General features: G+C 53.6%; 1 protein-coding gene across 5 annotated transcripts in view; it reads left to right on the forward strand.

Annotated features, from left to right (window-relative positions):
- Positions 1 to 17,580, forward strand: part of Kcnip3 (potassium voltage-gated channel interacting protein 3) — a 62,143-nt gene that overhangs the window by 2,083 nt on the left and 42,480 nt on the right. For 4 of the 5 annotated variants that reach the window (XR_009587524.1, XM_060372220.1, XM_060372219.1 and 1 more), the window contains one exon: positions 7,904 to 8,069. Coding sequence is in view for 4 of the 5 variants with exons in the window: in XM_060372220.1 (XP_060228203.1) it covers positions 7,904 to 8,069 (166 nt within the window). In the remaining variant the exon portion in view is untranslated. Of the gene's footprint in view, positions 1 to 7,903; positions 8,070 to 13,676; positions 14,213 to 17,580 lie in introns of those variants that run through there. The other variant, XM_060372222.1, reaches the window with a different exon arrangement.

Below are 17,580 nucleotides of genomic sequence, written 5' to 3' on the forward strand. Positions count from 1 at the left end.
GGCCAACCTGACCTCCATCATGCCCACAATCGGTTCCTGGGCTCCCACGGGGCTCGTTATGCTGGCCCCTGGATTCCCATGTGTAGCCTGGCCCAGGATGGAAGCCAGACCCACAGTGACGGCAATGCTGGGTGAAGCCCCCACTGTCCCCTTCCAGTAGGAGATGATGAAAGTGGCAGCAGAGGCAACCGGCAGAGGCCAGGAGCTGGTCCTGCTCTTCAAGGTTAAGTAGCTGCTGCCAGTCCCACCCCTGCCTTTCCTCCATACGCTCCAGTCATTCCATTATTGGCCCTCACTTGGAGCTGCAGAGTGGGCACCGACCACGATGCCAGCCCTCCTGAGCCAAACCCTGCGTCAGGAGGAGTGAGCCAACAGCATTCAGGTGCTGAGGTGTTCGTATGGATGAATCAGTTTGGCCCTGAGAGCCTCGCCAGCTTCTTGCAAGATGGGCTTTTAATTTGCCCTGTTTGCAAAGGCGGTAACTGAGATCCCAGACAGGGTCGGGAAGAAAAGGTCCCCGAGGCCACCCTTCCCTCTCAGACACTGTCCTCATGCAGCCCACCAAGCAGGCCGTGGTGTTGTTCTTACTCTACGGGTAAGGAACAGAGGCGCTTCCTAGTCTGCAAGCAGTGTTGGAACTGGATTTGAGCTCTGTCTTGTCTTCATAGTACAGACTCCAAGCATGGGGTGAGGGAGGGGTGGGGGAGGGACGGGTGTGGAGTGGAGGTGGGGAATGACAGGAGCAGACTCCAGGGGAGAGAGGCATGCCTTTAACCAAGGGGGTTTGTGCCTTCAGCCTGCCACTTAGTGATGGGCGTGGAACTCTGCCCCAGCCACAACCCCTGCCTGCATTAGCCCCTACTCCTTTCCGGGCTGTGTAAAGGAAAGAACCTAAGGTTCCCTTCCTCCTTTCTTTTATTTTTATTTTCTGTGTCTTATAGCCCAAGCAGGCTTTGCTATGTACCCGAAGATGACCTTGAACTTCTGATCTTCTGCCTCCACCACCTGAGCGGTAGGATTACATGTGTGTGCCACCGTTCATGCTGGGGCTCAAACCCAGGGCTTTTCACACACTAGACAAGCAGTCTGTCAACTTAGCTCAGCTCAGCCTGGTCCCCTTCCCTCGTCCCCATCTTCCCCAAAGTAGAGAGCTGTTTGAGAAACTCAGGCCAGCCTTAGGAGCACCTTCTCCTCCCTCAGCCCCCTGGTCCTCTACTGGGATTCTCAGAAGAAGTCACAGGCTCCCTGATGTGGCCTCTGTGAGGACTTTCAAGGCAGAGAAGAAAGGGGGAGAGCATCTGCCCTGGCCAGCCCTGCCCCAGGCGGGAAGTGTGCACTCTGGCAATGACACAGTGGCCCCCCCAGCTCCGAGCCCCAGCTGACTGATGTTACTGCCCCCCCCGAACAGGTGCATCTGATCTGTCAGCTGTGATCAGCCCATGTCCTAGAACATCACAGAGCAGCCATGTGACAGTACCAGAACTGGAGCAGGGGGAGCTGGCAGGCAGGAGGCTAGCCAGGAGGGGCCTGTCCCTCAGCTCTCCCGTTCTATCCTGTCTCAGCCCTGTATTCAGCTGCCCTTGTGCTCCATTCAGTGAGGCAGAGCAGGGATGCTCAGCTCAGGGCCTCATCTCCCCACTTTCCCCAATCTCCAAGCTGACTTCCCTGGTGACATGCCTTTGCCTGGCCTCGTCGTAAAAGCCTTTTTCTAGACAGGCACTCAGGGCAGTGATCCCAGGAAACTCAGTGCTAACTAGGACTCTGTCCCCACACCTCTGAGGCTTACTTGTCCCTCTCTGGGCCTCCAACTTCCCACTGGGCAGCTGGAAATAGCACACTTCAATGCCTGCTAGAAAAGCCCATGTGCCCATCAGCACCTGTCCTCACTGTTTAGTACTGGAAAGCCCTGGCTGCAGAGGAGGTGGCTTGGTGAGGGCTCGGGGCTGCCTCTGCAGTCTGGGAGCCCTGGCTCTGCATCAGGTGAATCTGGGCTCGGCTTTAGCCCCTTCAGGCATCAGCTGTGTGGCCACAGACAAATTACTTAGCTCCTCTGTGCCAAGGTCTCCTATCACCAACCTCCTTGAAGGATAAAACCCTCCACCAAAACATTTAGCCTGGACCTCACCTATCTGATCGCTGAATCTAACCTAATCTTGACAGGAGGGTTACCAACGAGAAGCTAGGTCAACCCATGAGTTAATGGGGGTGTCCTCACTGACAAGGGCAGGGGAGCTCACGTCCTGGCAAGTTGGCAGGCATGAGACACAGAACCAGGACCACCCAGTTCTGTCCTCTGCTGCTGCAGCACGCTGAGCGTAAGGCCCAGGGATGTGTGATGCACATGTGAGGGTACCCACACTCCTCTGCGTGTGTGTGTGTGTGTGTGTGTGTGAGTGTGCACGCATGCCCCCACCCACAGGAACGTGTGGCTGTCTCAGCTTCCCCTGCCAGGATGAACTACCTGGCTCACATCTGCCTGTGCCCGGCAGTGGGTGGAGAACTCAGGCTCTCGCCGCTTCCCAGTCCCTGGGGACCTGCACGACGCAACACCCACCACTGCTCTCTGCCATCTGTCCCGTCCGATGGAAATAGAGTAAACAACCGGTGGGGGCTGTGTGAGCCAGCAGGCATCCAGGCAGTCCCCGTGAAAGGAGGGGTGCAGGTCAGCCCCGCATCTGTCGCAGAGCCTGGCCTCAGGGGCGGTCTGTGTGCGAAGGGGGGTTGGGGATCTGGAGCACCCTTCCCGTACCGAGGTCCAGAATTTTCTCTCTGGTGGGATGAGTACTCTAACCCTTAGCTGCATTTCTCACTCTACAGAGGACAAGGTTTGGTTTATTTTGTGTGTTTGTTTTGCCTTTTAATAAAAATGAGCAGGCAGGTGTGTGCCCCACAGGCAGCAGGCCCCTCCCTGTCTAGGTGGGCATAGCTATTTGGGTCTCCCCACACAAGGTTCCTGAGTTTGGCTCTTGTGGATTGCTCTTGCAGCCTTGCACAAGCAGTAAGACCCCCAACTCAGGGCCATAAAGACATTGATCATTGCCATGGTGGGGGCGGGTGGTTGTATTCATTACTTCATCTATATTTCTGGGAGGGCATGCTATGCTTCCTATCTGCAGATGAAGAAACTGAGGTTTGGGTTAGCCAAGGGCAGGATTTCCCAATGAGGGCCCAGCCTTCAAGTCTCTGCCTACCTGGCCATGGGGCCTCTTCCCCCAGCCTATCCCGAATGCCCCACCCACAGCAAGGTGTGGCCTTTGCACCAGCATCCAGTGTCCTGGTTGCTTTAGAAAACTTCTCACTGCTGTTTCCATTCATGAGGCTACGTGCTTGTTTGTCTTTGTGGTGTGTATGTGTGTGTGTATGTATGTATGTATCAGTGAACTTTGCATGCTCATTTATGCCTAAGATAGACCTCTGGAGTACTGCTGGATATTTTAATAGAAACTTTGTCAGAACTCTTTGCAGCCTTCAGCTACACAGCCCACCCCATTTGGCTAGCATATGTCCACTGGATGCCTTAGTCCTCCTCTGGACTGCTTTTTTGGGTTCTCTGGGATCAGAGACTGTACTAGCTACCAAGAGCCTCACCTTTGGGTACCCCAGTGGTCTGACACCATTCTCTTAAAGGAGAAGGCATTCCTTACAGGTCCCATGGGCGTCACGGCTTCCAGGGAACTTCTGTGGGGTGAGGAACCAGCCATCAGAATGCTAGGGTCAAGGGCTGATGCGGTGAAAACTCTTGGGGCAATGGTATCTGGTGGCAAGCTGGGCCACCATCAGACAGAGGCAGGGAGGGCATTGTCCCCCCCCCCCCCGTCTCCATGGGAAAAGGCGTCACTGCCCACAACTCAGCACATCCTAAACACCTGACACTAGTCTCTCTGTTCCATCCCTCACGCACAGGCACGCAGGTCAGAGGACAATTGGCAGGGTTCAGTTCATCGGCCATGTGAGTCCTGGGAATTGAACTCAAGTCCCCAGGATTGACCACAAGCGCTTTAACCCACTAAGCCATCTCATCAACCCCCAAGGAAACTTTTGTTAAACTAAGTATGGTAAAAAAAAAAAAAAGGAACATAGACCCCACATCCACTTTGCCAAGTTTTCCTAAGGGAAATTCATAGAGTGTCGTACTGGTGTCATGTACCAACATTCTCAGTATCTTGGGAGGTAGGAGCAGAAGGATCAGGTGTTCAAGGACATTCTTAGAAAACTGCATTTGATGCTCGCCTGAAACACATGATACCCTGACTTAAAAAAAAAAAAAAGCAAAACAAGCAAAAAACAAGTATAAGCTGTGTGTCCTGAGCAGGCCTATAATCCTCCCAGTCAAGAAGCCGGGGCAGCACTCAAGAGAAGGAGGCTGACAAATCTGTGGATTTGTGAGTTTGAGGCTAGCCAGGTCTCAGTAGGGAGACCCTGTTTAAAAACAGAACCCAACTACTGTAATAACACGCCCATGATATGGACATGGATGCAGACACTCACGTTGGCCCAGCGGCCTAAGCGTGTGTGTGTGTGTGTGTGTGTGTGTGTGTGTGTGTGGTAGTTAGAACACTGTCACCTGTAGTCCCTGTATCCATCACTGCCATCAAGATAACACACCAGCTCTTGTCACAAAAGGTCCTTCTGTTGCCCTTCCGTCACTGCAGCCACACCTTTCTCCTCCCTCTGTCCTTCCCCCACCCAATTCTTGGCTTTTTAATCTGCTCTGCATTGCTTGCCTGCTGTCATTTCAAAATGCTATGTAAATAGACTCCCAGGGCATGTGACCTTTGGGGACTGGCTTTTGCACCCAGCTTAATTCTGAGTCTTCAGGTTGTGGTGAGTGTCCAGGTGTTCTCTGCTCGCGGTTGGGAATTTCTGGGACAACTGCACCACCCTCAGTTTCGTCACCCTCCGCTTAGGGACACCCGGCTGTTGTCACTTTGGGGCTCTTACAAATAAATACCATGAATATTCAGTTAGAAGTTTCAACCGCCTGGGTCAAACACCCAGGAGTGAAATTGCCAGGCTCTGTGTGCTAGCTGGGTGTTCTGTTTGCTGAGGACCTGTCTCGTTGTTCTCCAGAGCGGCTAAAGTACTCTGGGCTCCCAGTGGCCAGGCCGAAGTGGCCCAGGGCCCCCATCTGTTTTATTTTATTTTATTTTAATTTCAAGCATAAAGTGTTTTTCATGGTGGCTTTTTTATAAAAAAAAAGTATTTGTGTATGTGTGTGTGAGTATGTGTGTGTGTGAGTGTGTGTGTGTGTGAGTGTGTGTGGGTGTGGGTTCTAGAAATCGCACCCAGGCCACTCAGCTTGTAGGCACTTTACCCACTGAGCCATCTTGCTGGCGCTCACGGTAGTTTTCAAAAGGCATTTCCCTGGTGGCAGAAGATGGCATTTTCCCAGATGCTTATGTGCCATCTCTGTTCCCTTTGGTGACATGTCTGCACATCTTTATTCTGGATGAATTGTTCTTTTACCGCACAGTTTGGAAAATGAAGGGCTCCTAGGTGCCAGGTTCTTTGATAGAAAGAGCAGTTTACACAGGTACACACACACACACACACACACATCTCAGAGCTGACATTCCGGAGTGAACTGAGAAAGGAGGATAATAAGCTATAATCTATGCTGCCAGGAGGTGCAGCGACAGGGGCGGAGATGGAGGCACATTGGAGTGACCTAGTTAGAACAGTGCTCTGGGGGTCTGACACCTTGAGCATCCGGGGGCCAAGTGTCCAGTGCAGGGATCAGCAGACACCCAATACCCAGGCAGAGCTGTGGAGAGAGGAAGCCTGTGAGGAGCACAGTTTGCTGGGGGAGCAGGCATGTGACATGGTTTGATTTGCAAAGCGATAGGACGCCATCAGGGACCCCGAGCAGGGGCAAACGGATGTTTAATTTCTACTTCAACATCCTCACTGACAGCCCTCACTAGCAGCCCTCACTCTGTCACCTCCCATCACAGGCACCAATAGGAGTGAGGGGGCAGTGGGGTCACCTCCCTCCCCTCGATGCCTTTGAGCCTGGGAGGCAAGAAGAGGTGTCAGAAGAGCTATTTAACATTCCTTGGCAGCTCAATCAGACCCTCTCCCAGACAGACAAGTGTCAAATATTCATGAGAGTGACCCATGCTCACCCCTCCCTGCTCCTGCCTCCCTCTCATTGTGACGGGCCCGGGCCACGGGCTTGACTCCTCTGTGGGAGTACGGACAGGCTCTTTCCCCTCTGCCCTTCCTTCTCTTCAGAGATCTCTGCTCCCTCAGGAAGGGAAACTGTCACAGCCCTGACCCTGAGAGGCTCAAATTGAGAATTTGGCCACTCGGCCAGGTAGAGGAAGCCAGTCCTAGCCAGGCCAAAATGATCTGAGCTTTGGAGTCAGAGTGCCACATTGCAGTGTGACATGGCCCAGACTCCTCAGAGACTTTTTTCCTTACCTGTAAGAAAGGTGGTGTGGCCTACCTCACCAGGTTGTGACAATAAAGTCAGTTGTAGCTCAGACCACCATGCCCTAAGGGGTCTCGGCCTACCCCGAAAATCACGGGGTCCACCCCACCTGCCTAGGATCTGAGACAAAAGCTACTGGTGCCAGCACTGAGGGTAGGGGCAGAGGTGGGATGGTGGGGCTTCTAACAAGATGCCCCTGCTAGCAGCATTGAGGCTCTGAGGTCCGTCCCTGCTCCTCCTCCTCCCACACTCAGACTCTTCAGCGATAAATTCCTGAGATGATGAAGTACCAGCTGTCAGACCCACGCAGCTCCCCTATCCCCCTCCCCCGACTCCTTGACCAACATACAGATTTCATTCATCGAGGCCATTTCTCTCCTGAATGAGGTGTTTAATAATGTAGGAGGTGCCTCTGACCCAGCCGGGGCAGAGTGCGCGTGAGCATGTGCCTGTGTGTGGGTCTGTGCATGCATGCATGAGTAGATCCATGCCCTTTGGAGCATGCAAGTACGTGTGCACAGAATGTGTTGGGAGATGCCCCCTTCCACATCCCCGGCACCCCCTTCCCTTCACACCAATGTTCCTCGCTGCCAAGTGAGCCTTGGAGAGGGGGAGGGATGTAGGGGTGTTGCTGAGAATTTGACGGATGACAACTGTGAGCCAAAGCCATGCCTGTCCCATTTCTGTGCTGGTGGGAGACGGGACACAGACAAAACAAACCAGATGCCCAGATGGGCTGTCATGGCTGACTGCAGCCTGCCAACTCCCCAGTAGCTGGGAGCTCCCCTACCACCACTAGGGACGATTTGACAGCCAGGATTGCCATAGGCAAACAAATCTCTCCGATCTGCGTCCTCCATGGTGGTTCCAGGCTGCCCCACTGTCTCTCGACACCCCACCAGGTCCCCCTCATTGGCTGGCCAGATGGCCACAGGCGTGCTCCTTTAGCTCATCAAGCTTGGTGGGTGGTCCACCCAGGTAGTCACATAGATTTTCATCCACTCTCAGGTCACTTCCAGTGGAAAACTCAAAACAAGCAAGGCCCTTACCGGAAGAAAGGAGTGCACCTACCTGTGTCCCCCATATGAACCCTCTCTCTCCTCCAGGCTTCAGTCAGTTCTCTAAGGAACTGTTCACCTCTGGCAGCCTGGCTTGTGAAGGGGTGAACTTGAGCTCATCAAGACAGGGCTCGTTTCCGGCCTTGCTTTTCTGGAACCTTCTTCTTCTTCGGCCCCACCCTATGCCAGAGCCTGAGTGCAGGATGGAAAGAAACTAAGAGAGTCATGGGGAAGTAGGGCTGTGTGTGTGTGTGTTCCTTCAGCCAGCACTGCTGTAGCTTTCAGAGCAGGCTCCTGATACGGTTAGGACTGGCCTCACTCAGGATATCAGTGTGGCCTGTAGGATCTTCTGGAGGTCCCTCCTGTCAGTGCGTGTGCTCAGGAGCCCCCTACACCTCCACTCCCTTTGCAGGAGGCAATGAAGGCATCCGACGGCAGCCTCCTGGGAGACGCCGGCCGAATACCGCTGAGCAAAAAGGAAGGCATCAAGTGGCAGAGGCCACAGCTCACTCGCCAGGCCCTGATGCGTTGCTGCTTAGTCAAGTGGATCCTGTCCAGTGCTGCCCCTCAAGGCTCAGGTAGGACAAGAGTGACTGGGGTCCAGAGAGGGTGGGTACGGATCACACTGAGCTTCGTCCTTCCCGAGGCCACAGCAGCCACCTGGAGTCACCCTGCCTCCTCCTCTGTTGGGACATGTGTCTCCATTCATTCCCATCCTCCCCTCACTGACGCCCTGTGCCACACAGAGACCTAAGCTCCAGGCCAGTACTATTATGCTGGACTGCAGTGCACGGGGACTAAGGACCAGGGTCACACACAGGTTTTTCAGAGAGCCGCTGGGAGAGAGAGGCAGGCTAGGGGCTGACAAGCCAGGCTCTGCCTCACCCAGCACTTACCTGGGGAGCCAACTTGAACATCTCCTGCATTCGTCCTAAGTCCTCTGTAGGAAAGGGCTCAGACCTACCCTCAGGGCAGAGTTGAAGATACCTTAATATAGTCCCTCCTGGTTCTTACCCCATGCACCCAGAGACTGAGGCTGGCATCCTAGGGTGTTCATGGCATGGGGCCGGGGCTACCAGCAGTAACTGTGCTGTGCTTATTCTCAGCTATGTGGGGTAGTCACCATGACTGATAGTACAGAAGACACAGAAACAACCTTACAGGGCCCCTGCAGTCTCTCTCACACACACACTCACACCTTTGCACATGTGAGTGTGCCTACACAAGCACCATGCATGTGGAAGTACAGCCCCATGCCAGTATTCCAGGATCAGTTCCAAGGTCTCTCTCACCATGCCATGTATGATCTTGATGGCACAGAGGCTTGTCTAAGACTCTGTCGCTGGGACAAGATGAGTGCTTGGCCTGGAGACTGCTTTGTGTGTTTTCTTAGGCAACACGCTCTCTTGCTGTGCAATCTCCAGGGAGCCTCAGTCTCTTCGTCAGAGACAGTCAGTGTTCCTAGCCTCCCAGGCTGGACGGTGCTCGTGAGCAGAGGGGGGATAGCAAGTGGCCTGTGCATGCATACCCATGAGGGGACAAGGCTGCTGCATCCTGACCCCGTTGTATCTGCACCTGCGCGTAGCTGTATACCGTTCCGAAAGAGCCCTGACCCTGGAGTGTGGGTCCCTTGCTGTTTCATGGCTTTGCGGGTGGCAGAAGGTGTGAAGCCTACCCACAGAAGGGCTGTGTGATTTGCATTGATGTGAAGATGTTTCCCATTGTCCGCCAGGGTGGAGGCCGAGAGCAAAAAGAGCTGTGGCATTCTGGTGTGTCCAAGGGACTCCCTCCTAGACGGTTCAGCTTCCTGTCCCCTTCAAACTCAGAGTCTCCCCCTGATACCTGCCATCCTGAGCTCTCCTGGGTGACAGCTAGAGTCAAGGGCTTACTGAAGCCCTTTGTCTTCCTCCATGGATGCCCATCCTGACCTGCAGGCCTGTCTACTGGGCAGTAGAGGCTCTAGGCAGGGCCATAATAAGTTGGGTGGAGAGCAAGCAGGCTGTGTTCTCAGTCACCACTGGATAGGAACGGTCACACCAAGGGCCACACCCTATTCAGGGTGGTTTCTTAGAGGACAGGGCTTTTCTTAGTCACACCCTTCAGAGGTACACACAGTAGAGGGTAAGGCCAGGATAGCACGGACCAGTCCCGTGTTTGCATGGATGAACATGTTTATCAGCCACTGAGAGGAGACAGGACCGATGGGAAGAAATGTGTATTACCTGTGTGAAATAGGGGCTGCAGCCCACCCCCTCCCCCTTGCTTCATCTTACTTAAGAGTCCACGGGCACTAAAAGAGATTAAATGGCTTGCTGGATTCTCCAGGGACTGGGGCTCGGAAGCACTCTGACCCGGAGCTCCTTCATCTTTCAGGAAGGGACCCCACAGACTAAGGAGTGGAGATTCCATGTGGCCTGACTCCCTTGGGCAAGCTCCCGAGTCCCAGTTACTCAGTACCAACACATCACCTGGGTCCCTTAAGGATGGGACTCCATCAGTGTGGCCACGCTGGAGCTCTTGTGTGCATGTGAAATGCCATGCTGTGGCTGTTGAGTTGGCTTCTCAGGCTCTGGGTGCACAGAACAATGAGCACCATTCAGGGCCTCTCCATCACATGTCCCGTGAGGACTGCCACGGTATCCTGGGCACTGGGTGCCTGTGGAAGTCCAGCCGCCTGGACGCCGCCCTTGTTGGGGTTTTTCCATTCATCAGTAGGATGAGAAAAACAGGTATCCGGGGTTGCTGAGAGAGGAGGTCAAGGCTCAGCACAGAGTCCCTAAAACTTGAATGAGGACTGGACGTAAACCTGGAGTGGGCAAGACTCAGGGACCTCAGAGTAGGGTGCAAGGATTAGTCCGGTTGTGGCTATGCCCTGGGAGTTAGGAGGGGTCAGCTGCCGTGGTCTCTAAGATGCGTGGGTCCAGAGGGTAGGGTAGGGCAGGCAGCTTGACTCCCGACCCAGAAGCACCAGTTCTCAGTCCAGGACCCCAGGGACAGCTCAGTGCGCCAGAGCTGTGACTCTGGCCTGCTCTGTGGGTGGCCCTTCCTGGCAGAATGCCTTCTGAGGCACGGTTCCAGCTGTAGCTGATACCACCAACTGGACAGACCTGCTTCTCAAGTCTGCCTCCCCGGGAGATCTGTGAGATTTGGGTCTCTTCAATTATCTAAGTTAAAATAAAATCCTCCCCAAATGTCTTGGGGTCCTGGCTGCCTGAGTCAGGCAGAAGGCCCAGACCCTGGGTCTGGAGAAGGTCACAGAGACTCTGGAGGAACAGGGAACGAGTATTACAAAGCCTATATGCCAGCTGCTGCGGTGGGAAATGCTTCCTATCCTGGGCAGCTCGTTTTTTCTGTGTCACACAACACAACCATTCATGGAAGCAGGGATGCACTCCCACCCCTCCACTGAAGGGTAGACTCACAGCCTCGTCAGCCGTTCAAGTCACGGGGCAATTCAGGCACAGGAAAAGACGGATGGACTCCCTGCACCTCGAGCTGCATCGTGTAGTGGCCATCTTCAATCCACTGCAGAGTTGCAGAGCAAACCACGCCTTCACTCCTTAGAGGGCTACACCCCCTGCGGCCCTGCCCAGGGAGCTACTGTGATTCTCACTGATGTGTGTGTTAGGATTCCCAGAAAAGCCGCTGAGCTGAGACACTGTCCTCCTTGCTACTCTGGGTAGCCATCCTCAGGATCAGGACCACCTCTACCCGGCCCTTAGCAGTTACTTTCTAAATGTTAAGAACAGCCCCAATGGGCCAGGTGACCATCTCTCAGCCTCTGGGGCAATAGTCCCAGGGTTGTCTCCCCTCAGGGCCTCTTCCTCTGGAACCTAAATGCTCTCATCTGGAACCCAAAGCATGGGAGACAGGGAAAACACTTCGTGGGTAGAGTGAAGGGCCACCTCCTGTGTCTCCTGCTCCCCGGGCTTCCTTCTGGATAGAGAGGTAGATCGTGTTTAGCGCTGTGGACTGTGTATGACTGTGCCTGAACCTTGCAGCTGCTTCCAGCCTTTCCCTGTCTTAAGTGGGCACCTCTACTCTTCCAGCAGTGCCAGGGATGGGGAGAGGAAATGGGTATCAGGACGTGGACCAAGCCCCTTGGTTAACAACAGTGATGAATGTGACCTCCAAGTGTGGTACGCACAGCAGTGGGCGTGCTGGAGGGTCTGAAGCCAGGGCCTAGTCAATCCTAGTGAGGACTAAGAGTGGTCCCTTGTCTGCAATTGAAGGATGCTGCTGAGCTTGGCTGCCACCTGCTGGCTAACTGAGCACATGACAACAGCTGCAGCCGTGGCCGCTGGGAAGGGGAGGCCCTTCTCTCCAATGCTGAGTAATGGAAGTCAAATGGGATAAATGGTACTTTGCTTCTGGGCAGGTGCTGCCGTGGCTGAAAGGCCACCTGGCTCCTAGGCTGGCAGGCACCTGCCCAGCCTTGGCACCCTCTCAAAAGCATTTAGAGCGGATTCATCCCCTGGATGGGTCCTTCTCCGACCATGTCCCTCTTCCCACCTCCCTGACACCTGACTCCATGGTTAACCACAGGCCATGATCAATGGGAACAGCTCCATCAGGCCACCTCTCCTTCCAGACAGCACAGGAAGCAGCTCTATATAGTATTCTCCTAGCCACAGGATAGGAAAGAAGTCCCTTTCCACTGCCCATACCCCAAGGGGCTTCGCTGGTGTCACCTTTCCTGCCTCTCTGCCTGTCAAATCACATGCCATTTCCCTCCTCAAACAGTCTAAGAGACTCCCGTGAGAAGTCAGTGTGGTTGAGGGAGAGGACCAACGGCAGGGCTGAACTACCTGTCTTCCTGTCCACCCCATCCCCAGTGTCAACCACCCTGGCTTGGCCCTCAACCACATCAGCACACCTGGTGACAGAAAGATCCACACACAATCCACTAGGCCTGGGGCCAGAGGTAGATACCCAGTTCCTGGGGGATGGGGGGAAGGTTTAGCTCGGGGCTCACAGCTACCCAGCACCTACAGTCTTCAATTCATCTCCATGACAGCCCAATAGCCAGCAACTAGCTGAATGCAAAGGAAAGGAGAATGTTGCCAAAAGAAACATGTTTTTATCTAGAAAGTTGAGTTCGTGAGGTTCTCTTGTTGGAACCTGAATGGACCCTGAGGGTGTCACAACTCACCTTAGATACATATTCTACAGTCACTGAATATGCTGGATCAGTAGACCCAAGGCCAGAGCTGCCTGCTGGGCCTGTCACACAGCCTTTGTGTGTGCTTGGTAAATGGCTCGGAGCAGCAGACACAATCAGATACACAAGTGTCAACAAACACCGCGCTTTCTTAGCCTGTCAGAGTATGCGACACAAACAGTTCAGCCTCCATTTTAGAGGAGGCAACTTGACTGTATGTAACAGAAACCCTGAGCAACTGTGGCTCCATTTGAGTTAGGAAGTGGCTAACAAAAATGTGCCAGTTTGGTGCTTTGGCCCTTTCTTTCCTCAGTTGCAAAGTGGTCATGTCAGCTCTACCCATCCCAGCATCACTGCAGGCAAAAACAAGTGGAAGAAGGTGCTGCCAGTTGTGTCAGTAAAACAACAAAAGCGTAGAATGTTCTAGAAGACTGTTTACATTTTGTTGGCCAGAACTAAGCCACACTGACTACAAGGAGCATGGAAGAATGGTACTGTTGTTTTTCTGTTTTGCTTTGATATAGACTCTCATATATATTGAGGTCGGCCTCAAACTCAAAATGTAGCCAGGGATGACCTTGAACTTCTGATTTTTTTTTTTTTGTCTCCAGTCCCTGAGTAGATTAAAGGTGTTAGCCATGAAGTCTTTTTGCTGGGGATTGAACTTCATGCCTGCCAGGCTAGCCTTCTACTGACTGCTGCTAGAACAGCTGTCTCTCACTGGGCATATTTCTCCCCCTGTCAGGTCCCAATGTCTCCAAGTAAAAGCTGAGAGAAGTCTGGGTGCCTCCTTGAAAGCCAGAGGACCTCAGCGAGCTGTCTGACATTTACCAGGTGCCCAGTAAAGGGAGTGGGGGGTCAGTAGTTCCCTGCTCCAGCCTTGCTCTTGATTGTCCCCTGTCCTCAGGAGACAGACCACTTTCTCTCTCCATTTGCTACTTCTCAGACACTCAGGTAGGATGGGGGCCTGGATGATAAGTAGAAGGCAGGAGTCAAGAGAAGGCCAAAGGCTGGGGGCAGGGTGGGCCTGTGAGGTTCACACCCTGAGCTGTAAGTCACAGTGGTGCCACCTCCTCCTGAGGTGCCGGAGCAATGCCCATGCCCCTCCCTGGCATTTTGCAGCTGCTGACATTCATTTGGGAAACAGTGGGTTCCTGGGTCCTGGAGGTTGAGAAGATAAATGCAGGTCCCACAAAGGCTCAGGGAGACATAACAGACTCTGAGAGCCGAGAAGCTGCTGGTCTCTGGCCCTTTCCCAAGTGTAGGAGATAGCAAAAGAGAGGCCAAGAGATAGGCCAAGACCAAGAGAGATATTGAAAAAGAGGTTTCAAAGAGAAACAAGCTAGAGGTGGGTGAGGGGAGGGCAGGTCCTCCCAAGAGAAGGGTGCTGAGCCTAGAGTTGGAAAGGGCAGGCAGAGAAACAGGACCTGGGGAACGCCATGTCCAGGTGTGGTGATGGCCGCTTCCCGAGACTGCACGAGTGTCAACATGGCTGTAAGAAGCACCTGGGTGACATCATCAGCTTCTTCTTCCGCTTCATCTCCGGGAACCTGGCTCGAGGTGAGGGCTGCCTGGTTGGGACAGGGATGCCTTTTGGGACTGGGGACTGTGGTCCCTTCTCTGGGGGCAGGGACAAAGGAGCTGAGGGCTTGGGAGCAGGATCAGTCTCTGAGCTCTGTACGTCCCATAGGGACCGCTGCCCCTCAGAAGCCCAAGCCAAGGCTCCCAGGCTCATAAGCCTGGAGAGAGATGGGGTGGCCCAAGCCTGCCTGACTACTCTAAAGAGTCCACTCTTCCTTGCACAAGTGGGCTCCTCTACCTTCACTCCCCTCCCCCCTCCCTGAGGACTCCGCTCCCATCAGAGACAATCCAGACCTATCATGGCATGTAGAGGAGAGAGGGGAAAAGAAGGGAGCCAGTGTGCATTGAGCCTGCATAGAAAATGTCTATCAATGACAGCCTTCTTCAACCCCTCAGAAGCCTGCTCATCTGGATGGCTTCACAGGAGGCCTGGGATCCTGCCTTCCCAGATCCGGCCTGGGGGTGGGGGAGGTTTCACAGTAGTCTGCTTCTAGCTGCTTTCTCTGCCTCTCACTGAGGCTTGGCAGGGCCTCCTGGCTGGCAGTGGGCACTTCCTACCCAGAAGGGGAGGAAATTCTGCAGATGGGGATCTAAGATGAGGTGTTAAGAGCTTCAGACCTTGAAACTCGGGACCCTCCCCCCGCCCCCGGCTCTTGTGTCCAATCCTGTTACTGGAGGAAAAGGACCTAGGCTAAAGCAGTCGCACGACTCCCCAAAGAGACTTCTAATTAAATCCATAAGACAAAGATGAGCCCCCATAGGCATGTGACCCACAAAGCAGCCTTGTGCTTCCTGTGCTTCCTGCGCTTCCGAGAGATGTCAACGGCCCAGAGCGGTGATGCGCTAGCAGTGAGCAAGGCAGACAGGAGCTGTGAGCAGCCTCAGTCTTTGGGGTGAAGCCTACTGCCTCCACCCTCACGTGGGTGATTCACGGGGATAGAAGCCAGGAAGCCAGACTCGGGTGGCAAGTGGAGACATCCCGCCAGCCCACAAGGGGCGTTTATAAGAAGAAAGTGTGAAACTGCAGTAGATTTGTTCATCTCCAAATCTATGGGATAATAAGGGCTTAAAACCCCAGGGTGACGGGAAGGGAAAGACAGGAGTCTACCGCTGCAGAGGTATCTGGAAGGAGGCTGGAGTCTGGGCCTGTGTAGGCAACTCAGCTGTCTGTGATGGGAGCCCAGGAGCCCAGGAGCCCAGGAGCCCAGGAGCCCAGGAGCCCAGGAGCCCAGGAGCCCAGGAGCCCAGGAGCCCAGGAGCCCAGGAGCCCAGGGTTACTTCTATTTTTTTTTTTTTTTTTTCAGAAGAAAGAGGGTCTTTTGATGTCTTCTGTCACTTGGTAGCTTTTCCTCTCCAGAAGGTCTTTTGAGGGGAGGGTAGGATTGAAGATTGTAAGACTAGACTAGTCCCAGGAGAGACTCCAGGGAGGCCGGACCAGAATAGAGGGATACAACAGAGGCTACCAAGTCACTGGTCATGACCTTGCTTCAGGAACTCATTGTTCCTGCTATCTCCTCATCCATCATATACATACATACATACATACATACATCCATACATACATACATACATATTCTTCTGTTTCTTCTTCGGGAATACACACACACACATACACACACTCTCTCTCTCATTCAGAATGCCTGCAACAATGCCTGCTCCACGGAAGTGAGGGGTGATCCTTGCCAACAGACAAGCTACTGTATGGCATAGAATCTGTGGTTTTATACATTTCCCCTCCATAATACACCAGAAGACTTCTGGGTGCTCTTCTCTACAAGTCTGTCTGTCTGTCCTTCCCTCCTTTCTTAGAGAGAATACAATGACTTATACCTGATTAGAAGGTTCAGCCAGTAATGTCACTAGCCGGCCGGATCCTGAGATCCTGACAGCCAGGTACATCCACCTATCCTCAATATGCCAATTAAAGAGACAAATGAGCGTGAGAATTTGAAAAGGAGATTAATTCAGTGTGGCCACTTTGAGAAGAGGAACACATAGAAGTTCAGTGCCCCTGGCCCATCTTCAGGGCTCTGACATGAGACTTAGAGACTAAGGACAAGAAGGATTCATAAAGAGGCAGTCCTGGTCAAGATGTGGTCTGTGCCGTCAACGGCCTGTCCAGTCTCACTGGCAAGGTGGTCTAACAGATGGCCAGAACTGGGTGGAATCTTGTCTTGCACACCCCCTTTGGCTGGTACCAGCCTTCAACATGTGCCTTCATGTAACACAAGATTCCTGGGGAAATTCCAATTCCTTGGGAGCCATTGTGTCAACAGTCTTGACAGCCAAAGAGAGAGGCAAAAGCGGCTGTCTTTAGAACCCTCACTCCTGCCAGCATGTACACTAGGGCTGAGCAGGCAAGGGAAGGGAGGGGTCAAGAGGAGCGGGTGCCTCCCCTGAGACCCTGGGTGTGCTCTGAAGCCCCACCCAAGCCATCTGCTCTGACAGATGGTTGTGGAATCCTGGTCCTTGAGGGGGCTTTCTGGCGAAGGGGCTGAGGAGGCCCAGGACAGTCTGGCTTTGACTGCAGCATGCTATGCTTTTAGACAGCAAGGCAAGAAAACCACTAAAGAAATCCTGGTTCGGTGTCACCTTTGACCCTTTCTCCCTGCTGGCGGCTGGCCGGCCCCTCCTTACCTATGCAGATCCTATAGTTATTTGCCATGTGTTAGCCAGTGCGGAGAGAACCCCTTCACCTGGTGCCCATGGTCAGGCCAAGCCATCTCAACAGACAATTGTGGTGCCTTTAATCCTGCCTCCCAGGAGAAGAATTGAGAGATGGACCCTGGCTCTCTTTTCCCAGGCATACAAGGACTCTGTAGAGCCTGACCTCTGGCTCCAGAGTGGTAGTAGGTACCCAGGGTACACCTATGACCAGCCATGGTAGCCACAGCCATTGCCTTGACCCTGTTCCAGGTGTGGGTCAGACTCCCCACCCTGGTCTCACAGCCCTAAATTCCACTCAGGCCACAGAAGGGCTTAACTGCAGAGAAAACAGCCTTCCCCAAGATACTCTAGACTGTGAGGAGGCCACAGAGGAGGCTGCCTCCCTAGTCACTTGGTGAGGTCCACAGAATCATGCCTCTTATGTTGTCCTTTGGACTTCAGCTGAAGCTAACAGAGAAAGCCCCATTTCCCAAGGCATAAAAGACAAAAAGAGCCCAGAGAGTGAGAGAGGAGCCCTCTACAAGGCCCCTCATCCCAGAGCCCCTCAAGACAAGGTAGGCAGACGCCAGGAAGCGCTGGCAGCTAGAGCAACAGAGACCACACATCCCCCCATATCACAGAGCCCATCTGGCTTGAATTTTCCAAGTATCATTCTGACGTGCTAAAAATATTCCCCTACA

The sequence above is a fragment of the Meriones unguiculatus genome, chromosome 18 (genome assembly GCF_030254825.1).
Source record: "Meriones unguiculatus strain TT.TT164.6M chromosome 18, Bangor_MerUng_6.1, whole genome shotgun sequence".
Classification (NCBI taxonomy): Eukaryota; Metazoa; Chordata; class Mammalia; order Rodentia; family Muridae; genus Meriones; species Meriones unguiculatus.